This window comes from Rhagoletis pomonella, unplaced genomic scaffold (genome assembly GCF_013731165.1).
Source record: "Rhagoletis pomonella isolate Grant_MI unplaced genomic scaffold, Rhpom_1.0 Rhpom_scaffold_00004, whole genome shotgun sequence".
Classification (NCBI taxonomy): Eukaryota; Metazoa; Arthropoda; class Insecta; order Diptera; family Tephritidae; genus Rhagoletis; species Rhagoletis pomonella.
Window position 1 is genome coordinate 15,013,844 of NW_023458558.1, and position 20,216 is coordinate 15,034,059.

Here is a 20,216-nt window from a genome sequence, read left to right on the forward strand (position 1 = left end):
TTTGGGTGTTTTTTTTTTGCCTCAGCAGCTGTTAAAATTTAAATTTCAGGCAAATAAATAAAGCACATACATACATACATACGAAAGGAAATATTTGGACAGGGATTATCATTGAGTAGTGAAAAGCAGCAGTTGAGTGCTTTTATGTTGATGTTAAAAGTTGGTCAGAGGCGAAATTGATTGTGCTCCTTCGTTCTCGGCAGTGTAGTTCAAGCGTTGTTGTGAATAGTAAAGTTTGCACTTTGTACAGAGCGCCTGACGGTTGAGCAATTCGAAAATATGTATAGTTCTAGGACTTCAAAAAAAAAAAAAAAAAAAATCGGATGGATTTTCCGGACTAAACGGAAGAAAGATATGGGTGTAGCTTAAAAACTTCTTCCGGTCCAAAGTGATCTATATTTGCAGTCAGGTAAAATAGTTGTATGTATGTATATTTAAAGCTTATGTGTAATTTTTTATCATCCCGCTTAAGTAGCATTTATGTACATACATACATACATATATTAACGTTATTTAACTAAAATGGATATAATCCAACTCTAAGGCAAGTAAATTTTCCATGAAGTTCGCTTGAAAATGTCTCACTGTGCATGTTTGCATTGTATTTAAATTTTGCAACAAACTTTGTTGTTCTTTCAGTTTTCAGTTTCGCTTAGCCTGTCTGCTTAAGTAATCCCTTTACAATTAATTTATGTACATTTCGAGCGTCCAAATTGCGGCGCTTGTACGTACATATGCATGTATGTACATACTTCATCTTAAAATGAATCCCTTCAGGCGAGGCATTAGAATAACATAACCCGGTAAATATTATCGATAGAAAGGAAAAGCTAATGAAAATTGAATTTCTTAATTTTCACCGAAAATGGTTATTTCTAAAATGTAATTACATTTCTCCGAGTAGACTATTATAGACATAATAAAGTATTTGCTTCAATTTTACAGCTAGTAGGTACATATATAGGTACATAGTTGAGTGGCTTGACTTTAGTGTGGGAGAATGAAAAGGAGTTAATTTCATGTTAAAGTGAAAAATTGAAAAAATTAATTCATAATGAATGTTTTGAGATGTTGTTGATTAGCAAACTTATTTTATCATGGAGCCGTAATTATGAAATTTATTATATTTGAAGACTTCGACCAAAATATTTTGGAAAATTTTAAATATTTATGTGAGTTCGACCGATTTGAAAATACCTCCAAAAATCGTGTTTTTTTCTGAATAAAAGTAGTTAATTAAAGGATTTTTTTAAAAACTCCCCTCAGATGATAAAATTGTTTAAGCTCAAAAAATCTGCATATAAATATTAAATAAATTTTTGAGACGGAATCATATATATTATGAATTTTCATACGATAGACGATACAGGCTTGCCAGCGTATCGCATGATATCAGTTCTCGTATTATCGTTTTCATACGGCCGACAGATATATTGTTGTGAATGGCTGTGGTTTTTGTTCACTTTTTATTGTGAACCAGCACAAATCAGCTACGCTAACTATTGGATTTCATACGACAACATTGATTCGTAATAGAAAATAACAGAATGCAAGCGTCTATCGTGCGTCGTACGAATTCATAATAGGGGGTATAATCATGAGATTATTGATGCTGCTTTTTCAACCTTTTCAAAGATTGCTTTAAGAAAAACTTTAATAATTGGGGCAACACTATACTGTTTCTGACTTGTAAGGTACCGTTAGAAAGGTATTTTTTCACTTTACTACCATATTATATTACTATAATTATTCTTAATGGGAAACTATATTTTTTATAGATTTTTGTATAGGATATCCAATTGTATAACGCGTTTCATGGTGAAAATTTGAAAAGAAATTTGATTTGTAATTTTTCTGAATGATGGTCATTTTTAATATCGTTTTAAGTCATCTCAATCTACATAGAAATTAACAATAAGAGAAAGGGAATTTTTTATTTTGCCGGATTATAAAGCGTTTTAGAGTGCTTTTTTACTCAAATATACATATAATCAAACTATGTTTGAAATCATTTCAATTTGAAATATGTACATAGATATATTAACATGCAACATTTTGGAGTTTTTGTTCAGTATCGAAAGTTTTTTATGGGTGGTATATTTTTTCTTCTCTAATTGTGATGCAGTTTTTAGTTTCTTTGAGCTATTTCCATACAAAGATCCACATTTTTGGCGATTTTCGGCAGTGTTTCCCACTATATAGTGATACTTTATTCCGTTACCAAATTTTTTTAATTAAAATTGATAGGTTTTTAAAAAATGTGGCAACTTTCCTTCACGTAGTTCACGTAGTTTTCAAAACCATTTCGGTTGATACCCATATGGTAACAAATGATTTCACTTTTCAAATAATTTGAGCTTAATTTCTTATTTTCTGTCTTTACTGGAAAAAGTTTTTATCTTGAAAATGTTATTAGGCAAAATTTTTCCCATGGAGACCGCATATTTCTTTTGGCAAGCAATAGTTATTAGACCTTTAATCTTGATAAATATTGCCCCCAATTCGATAATATTATTGATATTTTAATATATGTAAAAGCCAAAATTGACCTGCATTCTATTAAAATATTTGCTTTTATTTTATTTGGGTGTGAAACCGCAAATTTTCTAAATTTTTTAAGCGATTACATCCGGAAAAAATACTTGTTGGAAGCCATTTCACAAATGCTTTTATCAAGATAAAAAATGCCCACGCACAAATTTCAGACCAGCATGGAAATTATATGGAGAAAAATTTCCACGGCCAACAAAGGCTGGAATGATCCTGAATAGAATATTCGCCTCCTTCCGAGATTAAGAATAAGTGCCCAAGAAACAAGTTTGAGAAAAATAGCACCGGTTGCTGTCATCACAACTTGTAGAAGCCCAGAGCTTCGCTTCCTCTACCGCTGAGAAAGCGCGCCAGCGTTGCCGTGTAGCTTATTATCTCCAAACTTAATAATTAGTTAATAATGAAAATAGCTTCTGATTATAGGTTCCTTAAAATATTGCGGCCAGCAAAAGCTTTGCTTACTCAGACTAATTAACATTTTGTTTAGTAAATTAGCCAATGTACATATGTATGTACGTACGTACGACCATTTACCCAAGCTCAAACCACAAATATCACTGCAATATGTGCAAATTCCAAACAAAGTTTTTTAAAGTTGTTGTGCTTTCACTTCCAGTTTTACATACTTACCCTTGATTAACATGTGATGCCACTTCTTCGATGACAGTTGGTGCAACTAATAATGACAAGATTGTGCGATTGTTCGTTTTTCCCTTAATCTGTGAAGAGATAACAGAAAAAACAAAAAAGAATTAAAATAAAGTACGCAATTTATTTTTGCTTTTACACGTTAAAGCATATGTACATATGTGCTTATATGATCGCAGGCACGTTCGTTTGGAGAACAATACAAAAGAGAGTGGATAGCGCTGCATTGGCAACCCAACACAACCATCGACTCATAATATGTATGTATGTATGTATACATATGTATGTTGACCCCTATTGTTTTATATCCCTGTTGCTCGCAGCAAACTTACGGTAGCTGTAAAAGAACTAATATAGCCACAGTTCCGTGAATAAAAGTCAGACATGGAAACTTTTGCCAATTAGCAAAAATGGGCACGCACACGTCCGCATCATTTTCCTCTATCCTTAACGCCGCTCTAATGTTTGTAATATTCTCAATTAGATTAATGCAAATGCAAATATGCGAACATACGCAATTCTATGTAAATATGCGTGTACATACATTAGACTTGGTTGGTTCTCTTACAACAAAAAAAAAAAAGTCCCCGATTGAACACAGCCAAAGCGAAATGCGAATGGTGATAGATTTATTTACAGCTGTATCATATGTACATAGGTACATACGTCAAAAATGTAACACCTAAAGCGCTGTTTCGATGGGATGTCAAATATAATGGACATACCATAATTTTTTTTTTTAAATTCCTCAATGGCTTTTATAGCAGGGACGTTGGGCGTTGAGCAGTTGCGACGTAGAGCTGTCGGAAAGACCCTCCAACAACAGCGGAACGGAATAAACGATAAATCAATTTACATTAAACAAATAAATAAATAAAAATAAACTTCAAATTTACTTGAAAAGGTCAGCCAGGGAATTGTAATTTTTAATTTTTCATTTCCTATACTCATTCTCATTTCTACTCTCCCGAAAACTTTGACGTTTGCAAGTTTGATGTCAAATTGGCTTCTAGCTGTTTTTAATGTACCTTGCATTCAAAATTAAATTTTTAAAGAAATTCCACTTGCTCTGTTCTACAAGCTTTTGGGAAAGAAATCTTATGCGATAAAATAAATGCCCACTTAAAAACATTTTCTCTTTGACAATTGTTCCGCATGCCATAAATATGAAGGTACGCATGCGATAGCTGATAACAAGCCGAGATGTGGGGGGTTGGATTAAAATAGGGTAAACATAGAGTTATTTGGGGTTAGTAGATTAAGGAGGTTTTCTGGGTAGATAGGATCTTAGAGGGATGTTTAGTATAAAAATATATGCTTTCAATGATTAATCAAATTTTTCGAAACACAAAAATAAAAAAAATAACCAAGAATTTTCGGTTGAGTCGAATCACAAAAATAAAAAAAAAATAACCTAAAAAATTTCGATTGCGTCTATTTTAAGCACTCGCCAAGAGCGAACATTTTTATCACTCCAAACTCCTTTTAAAGTTAGCTTTTAAGCTAAGGAGTGTAATTGCAAACCTTCTCTCCTGACCCAAACTAATGTATGTACACACACACATAGGTGATTAGGTATACGCATAATATTACCTGTTATTAACCCCAAGCATATGTATTTCTACGTATCTAAGCATGCACATACATACATACACACATGAATTAAGGAGTTCTTTGTTCGGCAAACTAAAATTCTGTTGTTCATGCCATTGTTTTTATAATAGTTACGTCAGATGCGTACGAACCCATTTGTATATAGTGTAATATATACACACCAAATACATACAATTCAGCTTCTAATTAAATCAATTAACCTGAATATACACATACATACTATTATAAATGTAAATAGATATACAGCAAGTTGTAATTTAGTGTTGGGACGAAAAATTTCAATAGTGCCTTAAATTTTTGTATTCAAAGGCATGCAATCCCGTTGCCGTGTGTGGTAAAGGTCGTAGATACTTACTAGCTACATACATACATATTTGCTAAGGTTTTCCGTTGCTTTGGTTTGCCTTACTTTGTTGTCGCAACCTTTAAGATAATTATCCGCTTGCTAAAGCGCAGCTAAAAGTGGTGTTATTTCTGCATGGACAAATTGTATAGGAATCATATTTGATCTGAAAGCAAATATATGTTTGGCTCTAATAAGTACTATGGCCAAGTGTTTGGGTTGGTTTGGTTTGGTTTGGTTTGATTTGCTTCAATTAAGTATCCGTCCATCAAGCCCATTAGATGCACATACGCACAACGTCTTCAAAAGAGCCCCAACTAAAAAAAAAATGTTGCTCGATTCGTAGGATTTATATCTAATTCTTGCAAATAATTTTTTCTTCATGATTTAATTATCTAACTATAAAACTATTGTTACACCTCTATTCCGAAATTTCGAAAGGAATTGAAGTGTACACAGTTTTTTTTCATTTCCGAAAATTCTGCAAAAAATCGGATGAGATCTTTACGAATTCTTTAAAATTTCTCTACAATTCAGGATAAACTGGAAAAATGGTTTGCAGGGAAAGTACAGAGCAGCAATGAAATCCTAAAATCGCTCGCCGCACAGTGTGACGGAAATCCAAAAGTGTAGCCAAAATTCGAAGCTTTGCAGAAATGATTCGCAATTTCGTACCTACACTCAGAAAAAGCATTTCCCTAAATCAAGAAACCAGTTTCCTTCAATTCCATTGTATGTACCATCAGCCTGCGTCTGATATTGTGATACCTACATATTTCATGTGCCTCATGAATTAAGTTAAACTTTATTTTTTAAATACGTGACAACGCTCCTAAATACAGTTCACAAATAAAGCACTTTCAAACCCATTTCATTTGATACCAATGTTTCAATATTTCATATAATTTTATTTAATACGACTTTTCAAATAGATGGAAATCCTGTTCAAATTATTTTTAAACCAAAACCTCGTTAAACCCTTCTCGTCTGAGACTTGTATTGTGATACATATTTAAATTATCTAATCTTCTTAATTCAATTTGAATTTAATTATAAAATCAGGTGGCAACACTCCTACATGCAGTTTAAAAATAAAGTTTCTTCAAAGCAATTTTGATTTATATTCCCATTGAAGTAGATAAATTACTTAACCCATTGCTTATATTGAATCTAACTTTGAAACAAGGTAGCAACCCTCTGCAAAATCCTTTCAAACCACAACCTCTTTCGTATGATATCCATATGTACATATATCCTATACAATTTTTTGCCTTTATTTAAGCCGAACTTGCTTTTTGAAACAGGTGGCAAAGCCTTTTCAAACCCATTTCGATTGATGCTCATAGTGTAATAATTGATTTAACTTAAAAATAATTTGAATTAAATTTTTTTTATTAGGTTATTGGAATCTTCTTTTTTATACAAAACGGAAGATAATGTATTTTCAAAAATAATCGTATTACCAATTTCGACAAAAAAAAAATAAGTTTTTGTCGGAAAAATGTGCAACTCGTGAGATTTGCTCATGTACCTTTCAGCAAGTAATTGACTCTGAAAGTATTTGGTATAACCTTCTATATAGTGCAATTTGCGACGTGTGTGTGTGTGTGTGTGCATGTTAGCATTCAACTCACCTCAATTAACGTGTTGCGCACCTCCTTAATGCGTATCTGCAAATCCTTCTGCACCGGTTTCGGCCATGATTTCCGATTGAGTGAACATTCGAGTAGCGGCTGAAAGACTTCATCGAAAAGTAGCGATAAAGTTTCTATTTTGCTGTGCACAGGCAAATCGCCGCAAAGTATTTGCGTACGAAAATTAGCTGCGGTCAGCGTTGTATTCGCGCTTCGACGCACAAAGTAAACGCATTTGCCACGCGGTACGCCATCGAGCGTAGAGAAGCTGCTGGAAGGCGGCGGCATTGGCAGCATCAACACTGCAGCAGCTGTAATTGCAGCTGCGGATGCCATGACGGCGGTCGAACCCGTTGTATTGCTTGTTGTAGTTGTAGTAGTTGTTGTTTGGCCAACATTATTCGATTTTGCTGCTGGCTCTGCTGTTGCAACTGCTGCTGCTGTTGCTGCTGCTGTTGACGTTTGCAATGGATCGGCTTGTGCTGTGCGTGCGTCTTTTATAGATTGTGGTGTGGCGGTTGTTTCTGCTATTGTTGTTGTTGTAGCTGTTGTTGAGCTTAACGTTTGCTGTAGCGCATAATTGTGGTGCAAATCAGTGAGCGCAATTTTCGGTACTAAATATCCGCTATGATTGAGCGTCATAACCAGGAGGCGCTGCCGTGCGCTATATAGCCAATCAAACATAATGACCTGGAAAATTGTGAAGGATCCGGCTTAGAGGCGTCAAATGAGAAAATTTCTGTGAATTAAGTTTTTTTTTTCGCGCACTAAAGATGGCTATGATAAATGACCGTCTAGTGTATGGAAATGTGCGTACAGTTTTTAATAAATTAGGTGTAGATATTGAAGGTATGTATATGAGCGCTCCGTGGTAAGCTGAAAACTTCAATAGGAACAATTTTGCTTCCGAAGACTATGGTAATACCATGCGAATATATTGCGGCAAGTCGTGGTTTAGTAAAACCTACTGGCTCATGACGAATTGCGCTGTTAATGGGTTGTAGCTAAAATATATGTATGACTAGTTAAGAATTACATACATATAAGTGCCGTTTTGTACCAGAATTAATATTTTCTTTTTTTTTTTGAAAGGAAGGGACGAATGTCTCTAGAACGAGAAGAGATAGGGACATATGTATATGGATGTAACGCTTTTGTAAAGATTTTAAGATGAAGATTCAGGAAAAATTATATCGTTGGATAAAATAATTATATTGACCTTTAAAATTACCTCCAAAAATATTTTTTTAAAATTTTTTGGAAGTAGAAACCAGTTTTCAATAATTTTTTGCTGTTTTGCGTTAGGGAAAATATATATTTCCATGGTCCTAAGAACCGAAAAACGCTTTTTAATTTATTTTTAAAGTTCATTGCATGATTTTTTCCCGCCATAAAAAAGAAAAAAAAAAATCAAAAATTTTACCCTGGACGTACAGTTTTGAGGTCAAGGTAATTTTTCATTAAATAGAATCTTTGAAAAAACCTTTACTATAAAATTTCGATAAATTTTTCCTAAAAAAGATTTCTGATTGTGTTGGCGAATTTCCTTTTATATTGTCCCGATTTGGGTTGAGATTCAGTCAATGTTTAACTCTCCTTACTAACTCATGAGAAGACTCATTTGCGATGATCGGTGAACCAAAGTACTTGCAAATCTATTTCCAATTGAGCGAATTATGACGATAACACCGACAGCAAGTACTACTTATTGCATAATCAGGCAGATGGATTGATCCTGCTACTCCCTGGGACGCAGAGGAAACGCGTATTGCAAAACCGGATTCCATTTTTGGTATCCAGATGGAAATACCAGTGGACGCTCGATGGGAGCAGGATCCCGATTTCTATTTCATTTATATGGAAAAAAGTTCAAAACGCCTTCAACAAAAAAAAAAAAATATATATTAAAAATCAATGCGATAATTTTACTAAACCTTTATAATCCTGTTAACTGCATACCCAAAAAAAAAAAAAAAAATCTGGTTAAAAAGCTCGAAATTTAGATACAAATTTCTGAAAATTTTCTAAAACCTGAATAAAGTTTAAAAGTAAGTCTTATATGGTCTTTGTTAAAGCACGAACCATGTTTTTATAAAAAAATGAAAAAAAAATTATAGCTTGAAAAACATTATAAATATTATATACGAAACACCATTCATCCACTTTTAACCGCCATTGTATATTAGACCAAAAAAGTTGCTGTTTTACGCCGGAAATACATAATTTGTTATATTTGAACACCTTCAGCAAAATATTTCAGAAAAATATTAAGATTTACGGGAGCTGGGCCGATTTGAAAATATGAACTTCCAAAATGATGCTGATTTTGAAGATTCAAAGATTGGTTTAAGAAAAACTTGAATAACCGGGCCAAATCTGTACCGAATCAGACTTATGTGGTATCAGTGGAAAGGTATTTTCTCGCCCTTTTGACTTCTTTGCAAAGCAATTCATTCCAAAATTTCAAATATCAACACAACCTATTTCAATTTGGAATGATGCTCGTTTATCTTTTGAGTATATCTCCATGAGTTTATTTTCTAGAAAAAAAGGGGACAATACCTTGCCAATGATATCTCATAAGTCTAAATTGGTAAAATTTTGGCAGAGTTATTCAAGTTTTCCTCTTAACCCATCTTTGAAAAACGTTCAAAAGCAGCATCAAAAGTCTATATTTTTATCATAAAAAACACAATTTTTTCAGGTATTTTCCAAACGCGTAAATCTTAATACTTTTTAAAAATATTTTTGTGCAAGTCTTAAAAAATACCGATTTTTTTTTGTATGGGGAGTGATGAAGTCGAATTTACATATATGTATGAGTGTTAGCAAATACATATGTATGTATGTACATAACTTTGTCACTCTCAAGTACTTACCCGATACGATTCGGTGGCCATCATTCTATGCCATTTGTCCTGCTTCAGACGCAACGAGCTCAATGTGAACGAGCTGATAAATTCTAGGCGTGGATCGTTGGCCGCTAACGACAGCAAAGCTCTTGCTGGGCATTGCTCAGCCTCCGCTTCCACTTCATCTGCGGTGGACATTGAATCGCTTTAATCGCACGCACACTCGCGCGCACACACACACACACACACACACACACGCGCAAGTTTAATTGGTATATGTTCTTTTTCGCAAAGCTAAACTATCCGCGCCTCGAGAGGCACACTTGCCATTCGAGCTGTTAAATGTAAAGTGACCGCTAATGCCAATTGTGGTAGAGGCAACGGTTCGTTGCAGTAGCGCTCTTGCGGGTCCTAACGGCGGGCATAAGCGTAGTAAGACCAAGCGTTGGGTTACATGACCAAGGGCGAGTTAAGGGTCCACCCCTTAGTGTTAGGTGCAAGTACATAAATGGACGGAAACGCAGCAACTTGCCGCTGTGGGGTTAGTGTAAACCAGTGATGAGAGAGAGTGGAGTGGTGCGGCCGGCTATTGGCGCTGCTCAATGGTATCGATCAAACTTCAAATTTTAATTTGAAAACTATGTGAAATGCCATGAACAGAAGTGACGAGCTGCCAGCGAATGCGGTAAAGTTGCAGCGCGCAACAGCTAATCAGATGCGAGCGTTCAAGCGAGTCAAGGGAAGAACTAGAATTTTAGAATTTTAATGTTGCGCACCACGAATTGAGGCCTGCAAGGTAATTGGGGCAAATGAACTTACCCATGTACGTACATACATGCATGCATACATATGCATTTACATACATACGCACATGCATGCGTTTACGTAAGAGTAAGGTTACATATATGTATGCATATCTGCACGTAGAGTTTTGCAGCAATTTCCGGCTATTGCCATCGCTCAACGGAAGTCGGAAGTGACGGGAGTTTGGCTGATGGCATGGAAAATACCAAAAGAACTCGAGCGAAAAGCACTATTTGCTGAATGAGTAACTGCGTGTGGCGTCAAAGCGCAATACTTTACTCATTCCACTCGTCCTTTATGTGCCACAAGTGAGCGAGCGGCAGGCTCTTAAATTGCGAATCATGAGAAATGGCCGCAAATTAAAGTTAAGTTCAGAGTGCACAAAGCGGCAGGCAAGTGCGTCCGTATAACGGCCTCATAAACTTCAGCGGCAAATGCCAACAATAAATGCCACCGCCAGCTATGTGCGCTCACTCACAATGAACTCGGCTCGTGCAAAGCGCTGCGCCGCGACGCGCCGCGCCGGCACAGATGCAAAGACGCGCTGCGCCGCGCCGCGCCGCGCCAGCTATAAATGTTTTGTACTCGTATGCATATAAATTATGTATTAAGTTGAGCAGATGCCAGCGTGGCGTGCGATGAGACGGTTGGTCGTTGGCTGCCTGAGAATGAGTGGTGGTGGGGTGGTACAGCATGCAAATATGTAGTTCGTAATCGTAGCAGGAGTCGCAGTATTGCTTTGTTGGCATTGGTGTGCAGATTTAAATGTACTGAAAAACGGATTGTTTGTGTCTGCTTTTTTCCTTGGTTAATTCGTTAATTAAAGTTTTTTTTTTTTACATAACCAATAACTGGTTATAACACATTGCTGACCATGAGTCACTGAGTTAAGCCACAAATGCTGTAATTTGCGGTTGGCAATGTGTTGCCTGTTGGCAATGTTAACTGGACTCACTGTAACCGTGTCAGTCACAACTGGCAGGGACATGTGATGACTACATACATAAGTACATATGTATTTAGGTGAAGGGGACCCAATAAACATTTTTGTTATATCTCAATTTGAGATGCATTTGAGAATCGGTCATTTTCTCAAATCTCAAACGTTAATTCCCAAATGCATCTCAAATTTCAAATTTCAAATTTTCAAATTGCGAAATGTTGAATTCTCAACTTTTTCTCAAACGTGAGTGGAGCGGAACGAAATGAAACCCAGTTAATCTCATTGAAATATTTGTATAGTGTTACATGTGTAAGAGAAACACAGTTTTTATAGGAAAGGAATTTTTAATTATGCAGTTTAACAAAAAAAATACGGTTGATGTAAAAAATTAGTTGCATAGTTTGTTTTGAGATTAGACAAATTGCGAATTACAGCGACTGCGTGGTCGAAGAGCCATTTTGCGACTGATGCAGCAGACTACCGATGTATGTACTACGACATCTGTGCCATGTTGCCACAGATGGAACGTAACGGAATGCTAAAAATTTTTTTCTCCAATGTTTTTCAAACCGTTTTTAAATTGCTAAACAATGTTTGAGAAAAATTTGAGAAAAAGTTTAGTGTCAAATGATAAACAATGCTGAAAACCAAATTGAGAAATACGATTTTCTCAAACGTTTGAACATTTTTGTTCCATTGTTTGTTGGGAAGGCTTATCAACTTTGTGCGATATGTCGGTAACACTTGGTCAGGTTGCCGGCCTGTAGAGAGGTGGGTTAAAGGTGGTGAATAGGGATTTGTTCCATTCAATTGTAAGGTTATAGATAAGATTTTTAATTAATTAATATAAAAATCTGATAAAGCTATTTAAACTTGTAATGAGAATGGAATGAAAATATATTGTATCTTGAAGTCAGCAGCAAGCCTGCAAAATATTAGCCTTTTATTTTAATTGTAAGAGCCCACGCATCGATCGCCAAGTGACCCACAGCACATTAGTCGAATAAGACCAATTCTTGTTAAAAATTCTGGGTTCGGGAAAAAAGTTTGGTGCATATTATTAGATAATAAATCCGTTAATGCAAAAGATAAAGTCGAATATCATATCTCGCAGCTCTTTAGCTTATCGTTAATCTCAAAGTTATATTTTTTCAATAAAATTTTACTTCTTCTCTTGATTATTGCACTGGCCTTTAGTCAAAAGATGTAAAGAACAGCATTAATATTGCTGGCGTGCATTTAGATCGCTGGTTCCAAATATTCTATTCAAATTTAGGAGCAGTTTCGGTAGCTCTAATAGAAAAGCCATTATTTTCCATCATCGTGGATATGCAAATGAGTATGGAAACACTGAAAAATAGGCGGCAACCCTCCTCTAAATTATTTTTGGCAGTAAATTTTCCTAAACCTCTTTAATTTGATACCTACATATATTACAATGTTTAATTTATCTTATCAACTAAATCAAACAGGTGGCAACCTTTCACAAAAGTATTTTCATCTGTAAGCCGTTTTAAACTTGCTCTGATAGCCATATTGAAATATTTACTTTATCTCATCAATTTACCTAAACTGCAATTTTGAAACAGCTGGCAACTCTCTAATAATTTTTTCCCTATATTTTAGGTTAGACCTTTAGCAATGCATCGGTGAATACTGCATTCGATTCCATGCATTAGTTTTCGAGTGATGTGCGTATAAACATACATACATACACACAACAAATCTAATAAATGTTGATTTGGCTTCAGTTGCTCAAAAAAAAGTCCCCTTATTAATTTTTCTTTAATTCTATCATGTACAGACCTGTTACAATTGTCCTGTTACAATTTTATTGACCTGTTACAATTTTAATATATGTATAGATTTTCTGAAGATTTTACTTTAATTTTATTAATTAGTTTTAAAATTGTAACTCTTATTTGTATTTGCCAGCAGTGTAAACTTTGGGATAAGTACAAGTCTTTTTCAGGTGTATTTTTTCTTAGACTTCGTACAAAAAAAGAAAAACTGTAATGGGTTGGTCGAATGAATGTACATATGTATGAGTATAAGGCCTTACGTTGGACAAAAGGGAGAGTACAAAGAATTCAAAATGGAAGAAATTAGCCTATGGTTACAGAAGATATGGAACAAATTTATTGACAACCACTTGCGTTCCACTTGCGCTTTTCTCTCAAAGTGTTTGCTGCTGGGAAACCCAAATAAAGATGAAAATTTAAAAACCAATAAATAAAATTAAAGTAAAAGCTGTGGAAAATTAACAATATACACTTTTTTTCCAAAATCTATAAAGGCCTCTTTTATTAAAAAAAAATAAAAAAGCTGGGTAAAAGTTATTCGTCGCCACCCTTTTTATATCGATACAAATATCGATATCGATTATGATGATAATAATATCGATAATAAGATTGATAAATATAACGAAAATTTCGAAATTCTTGAAAATCCTGATTTAGTCACAAGAATCTATAAAATCCCGAAATAGTTCGCAAATTAAGGTGAGGTCAGTTTGGATGATGTGTGGTTAGAATAGGTGTGATGAGTTCAGTTGTGGTAAACCAGGGTGTGGTGAATTTAGGTGTTGTAGGATCAGGTGTGGTGAGTTTAGTTGTGGTGTGAAACGGTGTGGTGAGTTCAGTTGTGTGTTAAAGTGTGGTGAATTTAGTTGTGGTTAGTCTCTTTGATACTCCTTTTTTTATAACTACTTTTATCTTAATCTTTCTTCTTCTATCTTTATCTTCACTTTTATCGGCATCCTCACCCTCATCTTTTTCTTCACTTTACTTCCAATTTACTCCCAACCAATCAACCGCTCCTAAAGAAGTTTCACTTCAAAAAGATGTGCCGTGCTTTTGTAAAATATTTATAACAGAATTGTACATATCGACGCTTTAGAGAAGTCTCTATTATGCTTGTACATTTATAAAGGTTTTAGATTTAATTTTGGTTGTGAAGACTCTTTCAGCTACAACGTATTCGCTGCTGTAACCACCAAATGTTAACACCTCTAATGCCATTGAAATTGTTAGATTCTTTTGTACTTCTTTTGTATATATATATGTAAGAAGATTCATTACATTAGATTTGCAATAGCAAGCAAACTCCAGCCAATGTCCATTTGGCAGCCTTCTCTTTGGTCTTCAGATTGAACGTCCAAACGAAAGTGGGTCCACGCATGCTGAAAACACAGAAAATACACATTTTTATACATTATGTTAGGACCAATGCTATTTTTACTATGTACATAATTTCATAAATACTACATATCGACACCTGAGTGGAAGATCGACTTACATATCTCGGCAGCCAATTCGAAAACACCCTATCTCAGAAAACTTTTCAAAAACGCCATATTTCAAAATTGAAAACGCATTTTCGCAGAAAACTTTTTAAGAACACTCTATTTCCGAATTCGGTTGAAAAGCGCCCTGTCTTAGCTGCCGTTCTAAAAACGCTCTATCTCAACATATTTTCAATATATTTTCAGTTGAGATGGTTCATCTTAGAACCATATTCTGAGTTAGGGCGTTCTCTGAAAAGTTTTCTGATCTTCCACTCAGTTGTCAGGTGTATATTAAATAGACACGTAAATTTAAAAAAATATTGAAATGCATCCTGGAGCTTATAAATTTTAACTATTTCCAATAAAAGCTTTAATTTAGTAAAGCGGTCAGTTCTTAAGCTTCCATACATGAAGTTCTAATAAAGCTAAGTTCTTCTAAACCCAGGGCCCGTAACAGTTACAACTCTTATTTAAAATTCACTCTTTAACAATTTTTGTAACTGATTTTTATTGGTGACTTTTATAAATAAAAGTCTTCAATAACTGTTATCTAAGAAAATAATATAAAAAATCAGAAATAACTATTATTTACAGACTATTTAAATAACAATCAAAAATAATTGTTATTTGTTTAATTTTGCATAAAAATTAAAAACACAAATTTATTTACAAAATTGATTCTCGGTGAAAAAAAAATTTACTGGTATTAATCACTTAGTTGTAGAACATTTCCTTCAGAGTGATTATTTCAATGACAGTATTCATCAATAACTGTTATGTTCGGTCCCTGTCTCCAGGTCTTACCCTTGTTCTGCTACTACCAGAAATAGGGAAATAGGTTACCGCATATTCTTCAAAAATGTTTTAGCATGTACCTTATCAGCTCTTCGCCGCTGTAAGTAAATAGCTTAGCTGACAGAACGTCAATTCCAAAATTGCTTTGCGTACCTCGTCACAGTCTGGCAATTGGACTACGTCATCTTCCAATGGAAGCTCTGCAATTAGTAAATTTTAGCCATTTTGAAACTAGAAACTCGTGAAACCTACAGGCACTTGGCGGCTTTGATGAGTTTCAGTTCATAACACAGAGAGAGGCGGTAGCACTCTGAAATATTTTACAGGAATGCATGGCAAAGTGTCGTTAGCCTCGCTCTTTCAAGGAGCGCGCGTTCGCAGAGATGGTGTTCAACAGTAGTCTCAGAGGCTCTCTGGCTCTTTGCAGCTTCGGCAGAAACTGTTGAAATGTATGTTTATTATTTCGGCTGCCCTGTGGTGCTCGGACCAGGGATCGAACCTGGGTTCAACAGAGTGGTAGTGCGCACCTCTCAATACTCGGCTACAACAGCCACAGATTGTCTTGCTGAATGCATCTAACTTCGCTCCGTCTGTTAAGCCAGACATGCTTAACTTTTTCAATCCCCAGCTCTTTCCCCAAATGCACTCACTGTGGCTTGGGAATTTCTTGACCTTTCTTTCCATTAACTTATGCAAATGTCTACTTAACCTGCAGTGTCCTGTGAGAATGCCTGAGATAATTTTCTTTCAGAAGGTTTCTTAGTAGGATGTATGTATCTTTTTACGTTGTATCCTCCCATTAAGATTTTTACTTGGCGAAGTCTTCTACTTTTGTACAATGACATTTTTAAAGGCACTTTCGTTACTTGCTTATACAAAAATACCCTGGTAAACTAGTTACATATGTAGGCATGCTAAGGGTATAATAAATTGGACGTTCTGTCATTGATATGCAGATCTAAGAGTCTTTCAAACTTCATTTTGAACTATAACTCCGTGCATACTTGGAAGTTTAAAGAGGGAAAACTGAAATCTGCAAGTCTTTTCTATCTCCACAAGCTCCTGCGAAGAGTGCTCAGAGAGAGGTAGTAGAATGCTGAGACCAGCAGTATTCTTTACCCTAGAAAGTGTGTATTTAGAAGGGGGTTTAACGACTAACGTGAATCATATGCGCGTGATGGCTGTGGGCCTCTGGCTGACTCCGCCGCAGCAAAACCTTTACAATATTAGCTCTGATCCAATACTTTTCGAGAAAAATCCTGTAAAACTGTCAAACAGCAAAATTACTCTCTGAAGTGGGAGTAAAAAGTGAGTAACACCAAAAAGTACGGGAACAAAAAAACCATTTTTCCTGTAAAAACGTCAACCGGCGATTGATTGACACTTTTCATGATTTTACCAGAAGAAAAAGTTCGTTTAAAATCTGGCAACTTCATTCGCTACACAACTCTCCAAAAGTCGCTCTCATTTACAGGATTTGGGAGTACGGGAACATTTTTCCTACAACTTCCTGCAAGTTCGTGTAAAATCCTGTAAGTTCATGGAGTACTGGATCAGAGCTATTATTGTAGTCCCGGAAGAATAGTAATGCAACTCTCCTTCGCGCGCCCGTAATTTATACTAGAAATTTTTGGTAAATTTACATGCTTGCTGTCGCCTCGAACTACCACAAGCAAGTGCATACATATGTACATACATAAATATATACTTCAATAAGATTTCTATGAATTTTCGAACAATAGTAAGTTAATACATTTGTGCAAGGACACAGCCAAGTACTTACTCCAATAAGTTAGTGATAATGTGCGTGTGTACATACATACATATGTTTCTTAGTGTGCACTTGGTCGGAAAGGAAATATAAAATATGAAATCGCATTAAAAGCCAAATAAGTAAAGTGGTTAAAAATGCTGTCAAATCGATTTTTGAAGATATTTGGTACATATAAGAAATTTGACGATCCATTTGCTGCTGCTAAGCGACAAAGTAGCGGATTTGCTGGTGTAAGTGCTGCTGCTGCTGCTTCTTTCTTCTTCTTCGTCCACATAGGAACATGCAATTCTATACGCTACAGCAGGAAAGTAGAATTTTCATTGTGATTTTTCTCTATTCACTGGGCACACTTTGCGTGATTGCTCTTACTGTCGCCAGCGCTGCTCCCGCTGCTCCCGCTGCCGTTGCTTCCTCTAGTACTATCTATCGTTCGTGCTGGTGATGATAGTTGATGATGAGTTTCATTATGAGCTGCCGCACGAATCATCAACGTCAAATGTCGGCGACAGCATGAGCTGAGCAAAAGAATAAAAAAAAAACGAAATTCTACCAAAAAAAAAAAATAAGTCAACATTAAAGAGGAAAAGTCAGCTGGGATAGGAGCATAAAAAAGTAAACACCGATGTAGACTGTGTGGTGCCTGTGACACAAGCGCACACAAGTAAATAGGTGGGGTAGTGCATACACAGCACCAAAGCAAAGCAAAGGCATGCGACAAAAGCCACTGGCATGCCAATCAAAAGTCTGTTTGTCGGTGCATTTGGCGGTGGCTTGGTTTGCTTGCTGGCTATTAAAATCTAAAATTGCTCTCAAATGGGAAGTCAGAGCACCAAGCCAACTCAGTAACTCACCAGCAGCTCATTGACATGCAGTTGAATTATTATTTTTTTTCTTATTTTCTATTCTTCACGCCACACAGTGCTGTATGAGCGGGCAAAAATCAAAAAAATTGTTGTCACGTATGTCAACGTGTTTGGTATCGTTGGAAAGGAAATTTATCCTAGATTAAGGATCTGGACTTAGTTTTTGTTTTTATCTCATAAGGTTCTCACAAAAACCTCTTAAAGTTGTGTGTTTTTTATATATTTTTTCTTTTATGAAAATGCCTTTAGCTGGAGTCTTTAAAAAAAAATTGCTAAAAATACAATTTATCATACTTTATCTTAAGACACAATTTTTCTAATTAGAAAATCTGTAAGGAAACCACTCTATAGAGCTTTTTAAAAAATATTGAGTTTCCTGGCTGGAATGGCCTATTTGCTACACCCTAAAATTTGTTGCAGAAAATTTAAAAAATTCCTAAGTTTACAAAGGGATAAAAAAAAATATGTAAAAGTATGTTTTTTTTATTCTTTTATTTGAAATAAGGGGCATTTTTCTTTGAAAAAAAAAAGTCTGCAGACTCATTGCGCTTTTCGAAGAAAATCGTTTTTTTTTAAGGTTATAAAATAAACTTTTGCAAAAAAAAAATTTCACTGATTACAGTTACCACAGTATTTTCCATTACTTAAATGCCAAAACATTCTTTAAAAATAGTAAAGTTTATTACTGTAGACACACGCGGTAGTGTTCTGTGCTGTGTAGTGAAGCGTAAAATACTGAAAAAACTAATATTAATATGAATTCAATTATAAAAAACTCAATTTTAGCTGATATCTGGATTTCTACTCGTCCATCAGATAGAGTGTCTGCATTATCTGCATTTTTTGAAGACAAATTAATACACGCTAAATGCGACAAAGCACTTTTGAATCAAAAAATAAAACTTTTTAATAGTGAGATGAAAAATAAGTGGAATTATAGTGGCCGCAAAAGAAGCGCTATTGAAAAAACATATTCTAAATGGCTAAATTGGACATTCCTTTCCCTTCCGGATTCCAATGGAAATAAGGATAAATGTGCTGAACGGGGAAGACCTTCTAAAGAAGAATTTTGCGAAGCTTCACAGAGAACAAAAAATCGAAGGGTAGAGCATTTGTTGAAAAACTATTCCATCGAAGAGCTCGAGTATGCTCTGAAAAAAATGAAAAAAGCAAGCAAAGTTGAATGTTCTGAAAGTAGTACCGAAGGTTTGCCCATATCTGATTCACTCGCACTATACATAGATCTGAACTCATCAGATCGTAAATATAATAGTTTACGTGCAAAAATAAACCGGTTGCATAAAGATTGTATACCGAGCTTAAACGCATTGCAAACAAAAAAACAAACTTTGCTGCCAACGATTAAATCGACTGAATATTCAGCCGAAGTTGATCTGAAATCATTATTGCTGAAAACAACGCAAAGTATTTTAGAACTAAGCCCAGATAATGGTGACATAACCAAAGCTTCTTTGGTTTGTAAGTGGGGCATGGATGGAAGTTCGGGGCATAGCCGCTATAAGCAAAATTTTGGTGACGACAAATTAACGGATGAGTTTATGTTCATCATTGCGCTAGTCCCTCTGAGGTAACAAAAAATTATCTAATATGTCTTCCAAAAACATTCAATAGCCTTTAAAAATAAATTCGAGTTTAGATCAGTAAATGGCATTTTAATTTACATTGACAACTTTTTACAGTATTATTTTGCAAAAGGCTGGTCTGAATAAATTAATTTACTCGATTACCTATTTTGCGATATGACGGTCTTATATCTTTTCGACAAGCCATATAAGTTATTAAAAAATAAATATTTTTTCCAGGTTAATTGATTTGTCATCCAACAATAAATGGCGTTAGATAAAACAAATAATTTTTGATTCAGTATTTTGCAACAACTCTTGTTCGTGCGAAGTAACTAATAAAAAGGAAAACAAAATTATATTTGTCTTTTGAGTATTTAATGTCGTCTTGAATGAATCAAATTTTTTAAGCGTGTGACATCCACACCAAAAGATATAATCAATTTAAAAAAACATTTTGTAGTCAAAAAGGACCAAAATGAAAGTAGCTGCCATTCCTAGAGGGTTTGCGTAAGAGAGATATAGGG

At 35.1% G+C, this 20,216-nt stretch overlaps 2 protein-coding genes across 2 annotated transcripts in view; both read right to left on the reverse strand.

Annotated features, from left to right (window-relative positions):
* The window catches only part of LOC118738115 (dynein beta chain, ciliary), a 67,479-nt gene extending 60,005 nt beyond the window's left edge, over nucleotides 1–7,474 (reverse strand). The window contains exons 1-2 of the mRNA XM_036469035.1: nucleotides 6,790–7,474; nucleotides 3,181–3,269 (exon numbers count right to left, since the gene is read on the reverse strand). Of these exons, the coding sequence (XP_036324928.1) occupies nucleotides 3,181–3,269; nucleotides 6,790–7,473 (773 nt within the window). The 5' untranslated portion in view covers nucleotide 7,474. The remainder of the gene's footprint in view (nucleotides 1–3,180; nucleotides 3,270–6,789) is intronic.
* Nucleotides 7,475–14,469: 6,995 nt separating this feature from the next.
* LOC118738116 (dynein beta chain, ciliary) overlaps nucleotides 14,470–20,216 on the reverse strand; it is a 42,400-nt gene continuing 36,653 nt past the window's right edge. Inside the window, 1 exon segment of the mRNA XM_036469036.1 lies at nucleotides 14,470–14,569. Within this exon segment, the coding sequence (XP_036324929.1) occupies nucleotides 14,470–14,569 (100 nt within the window).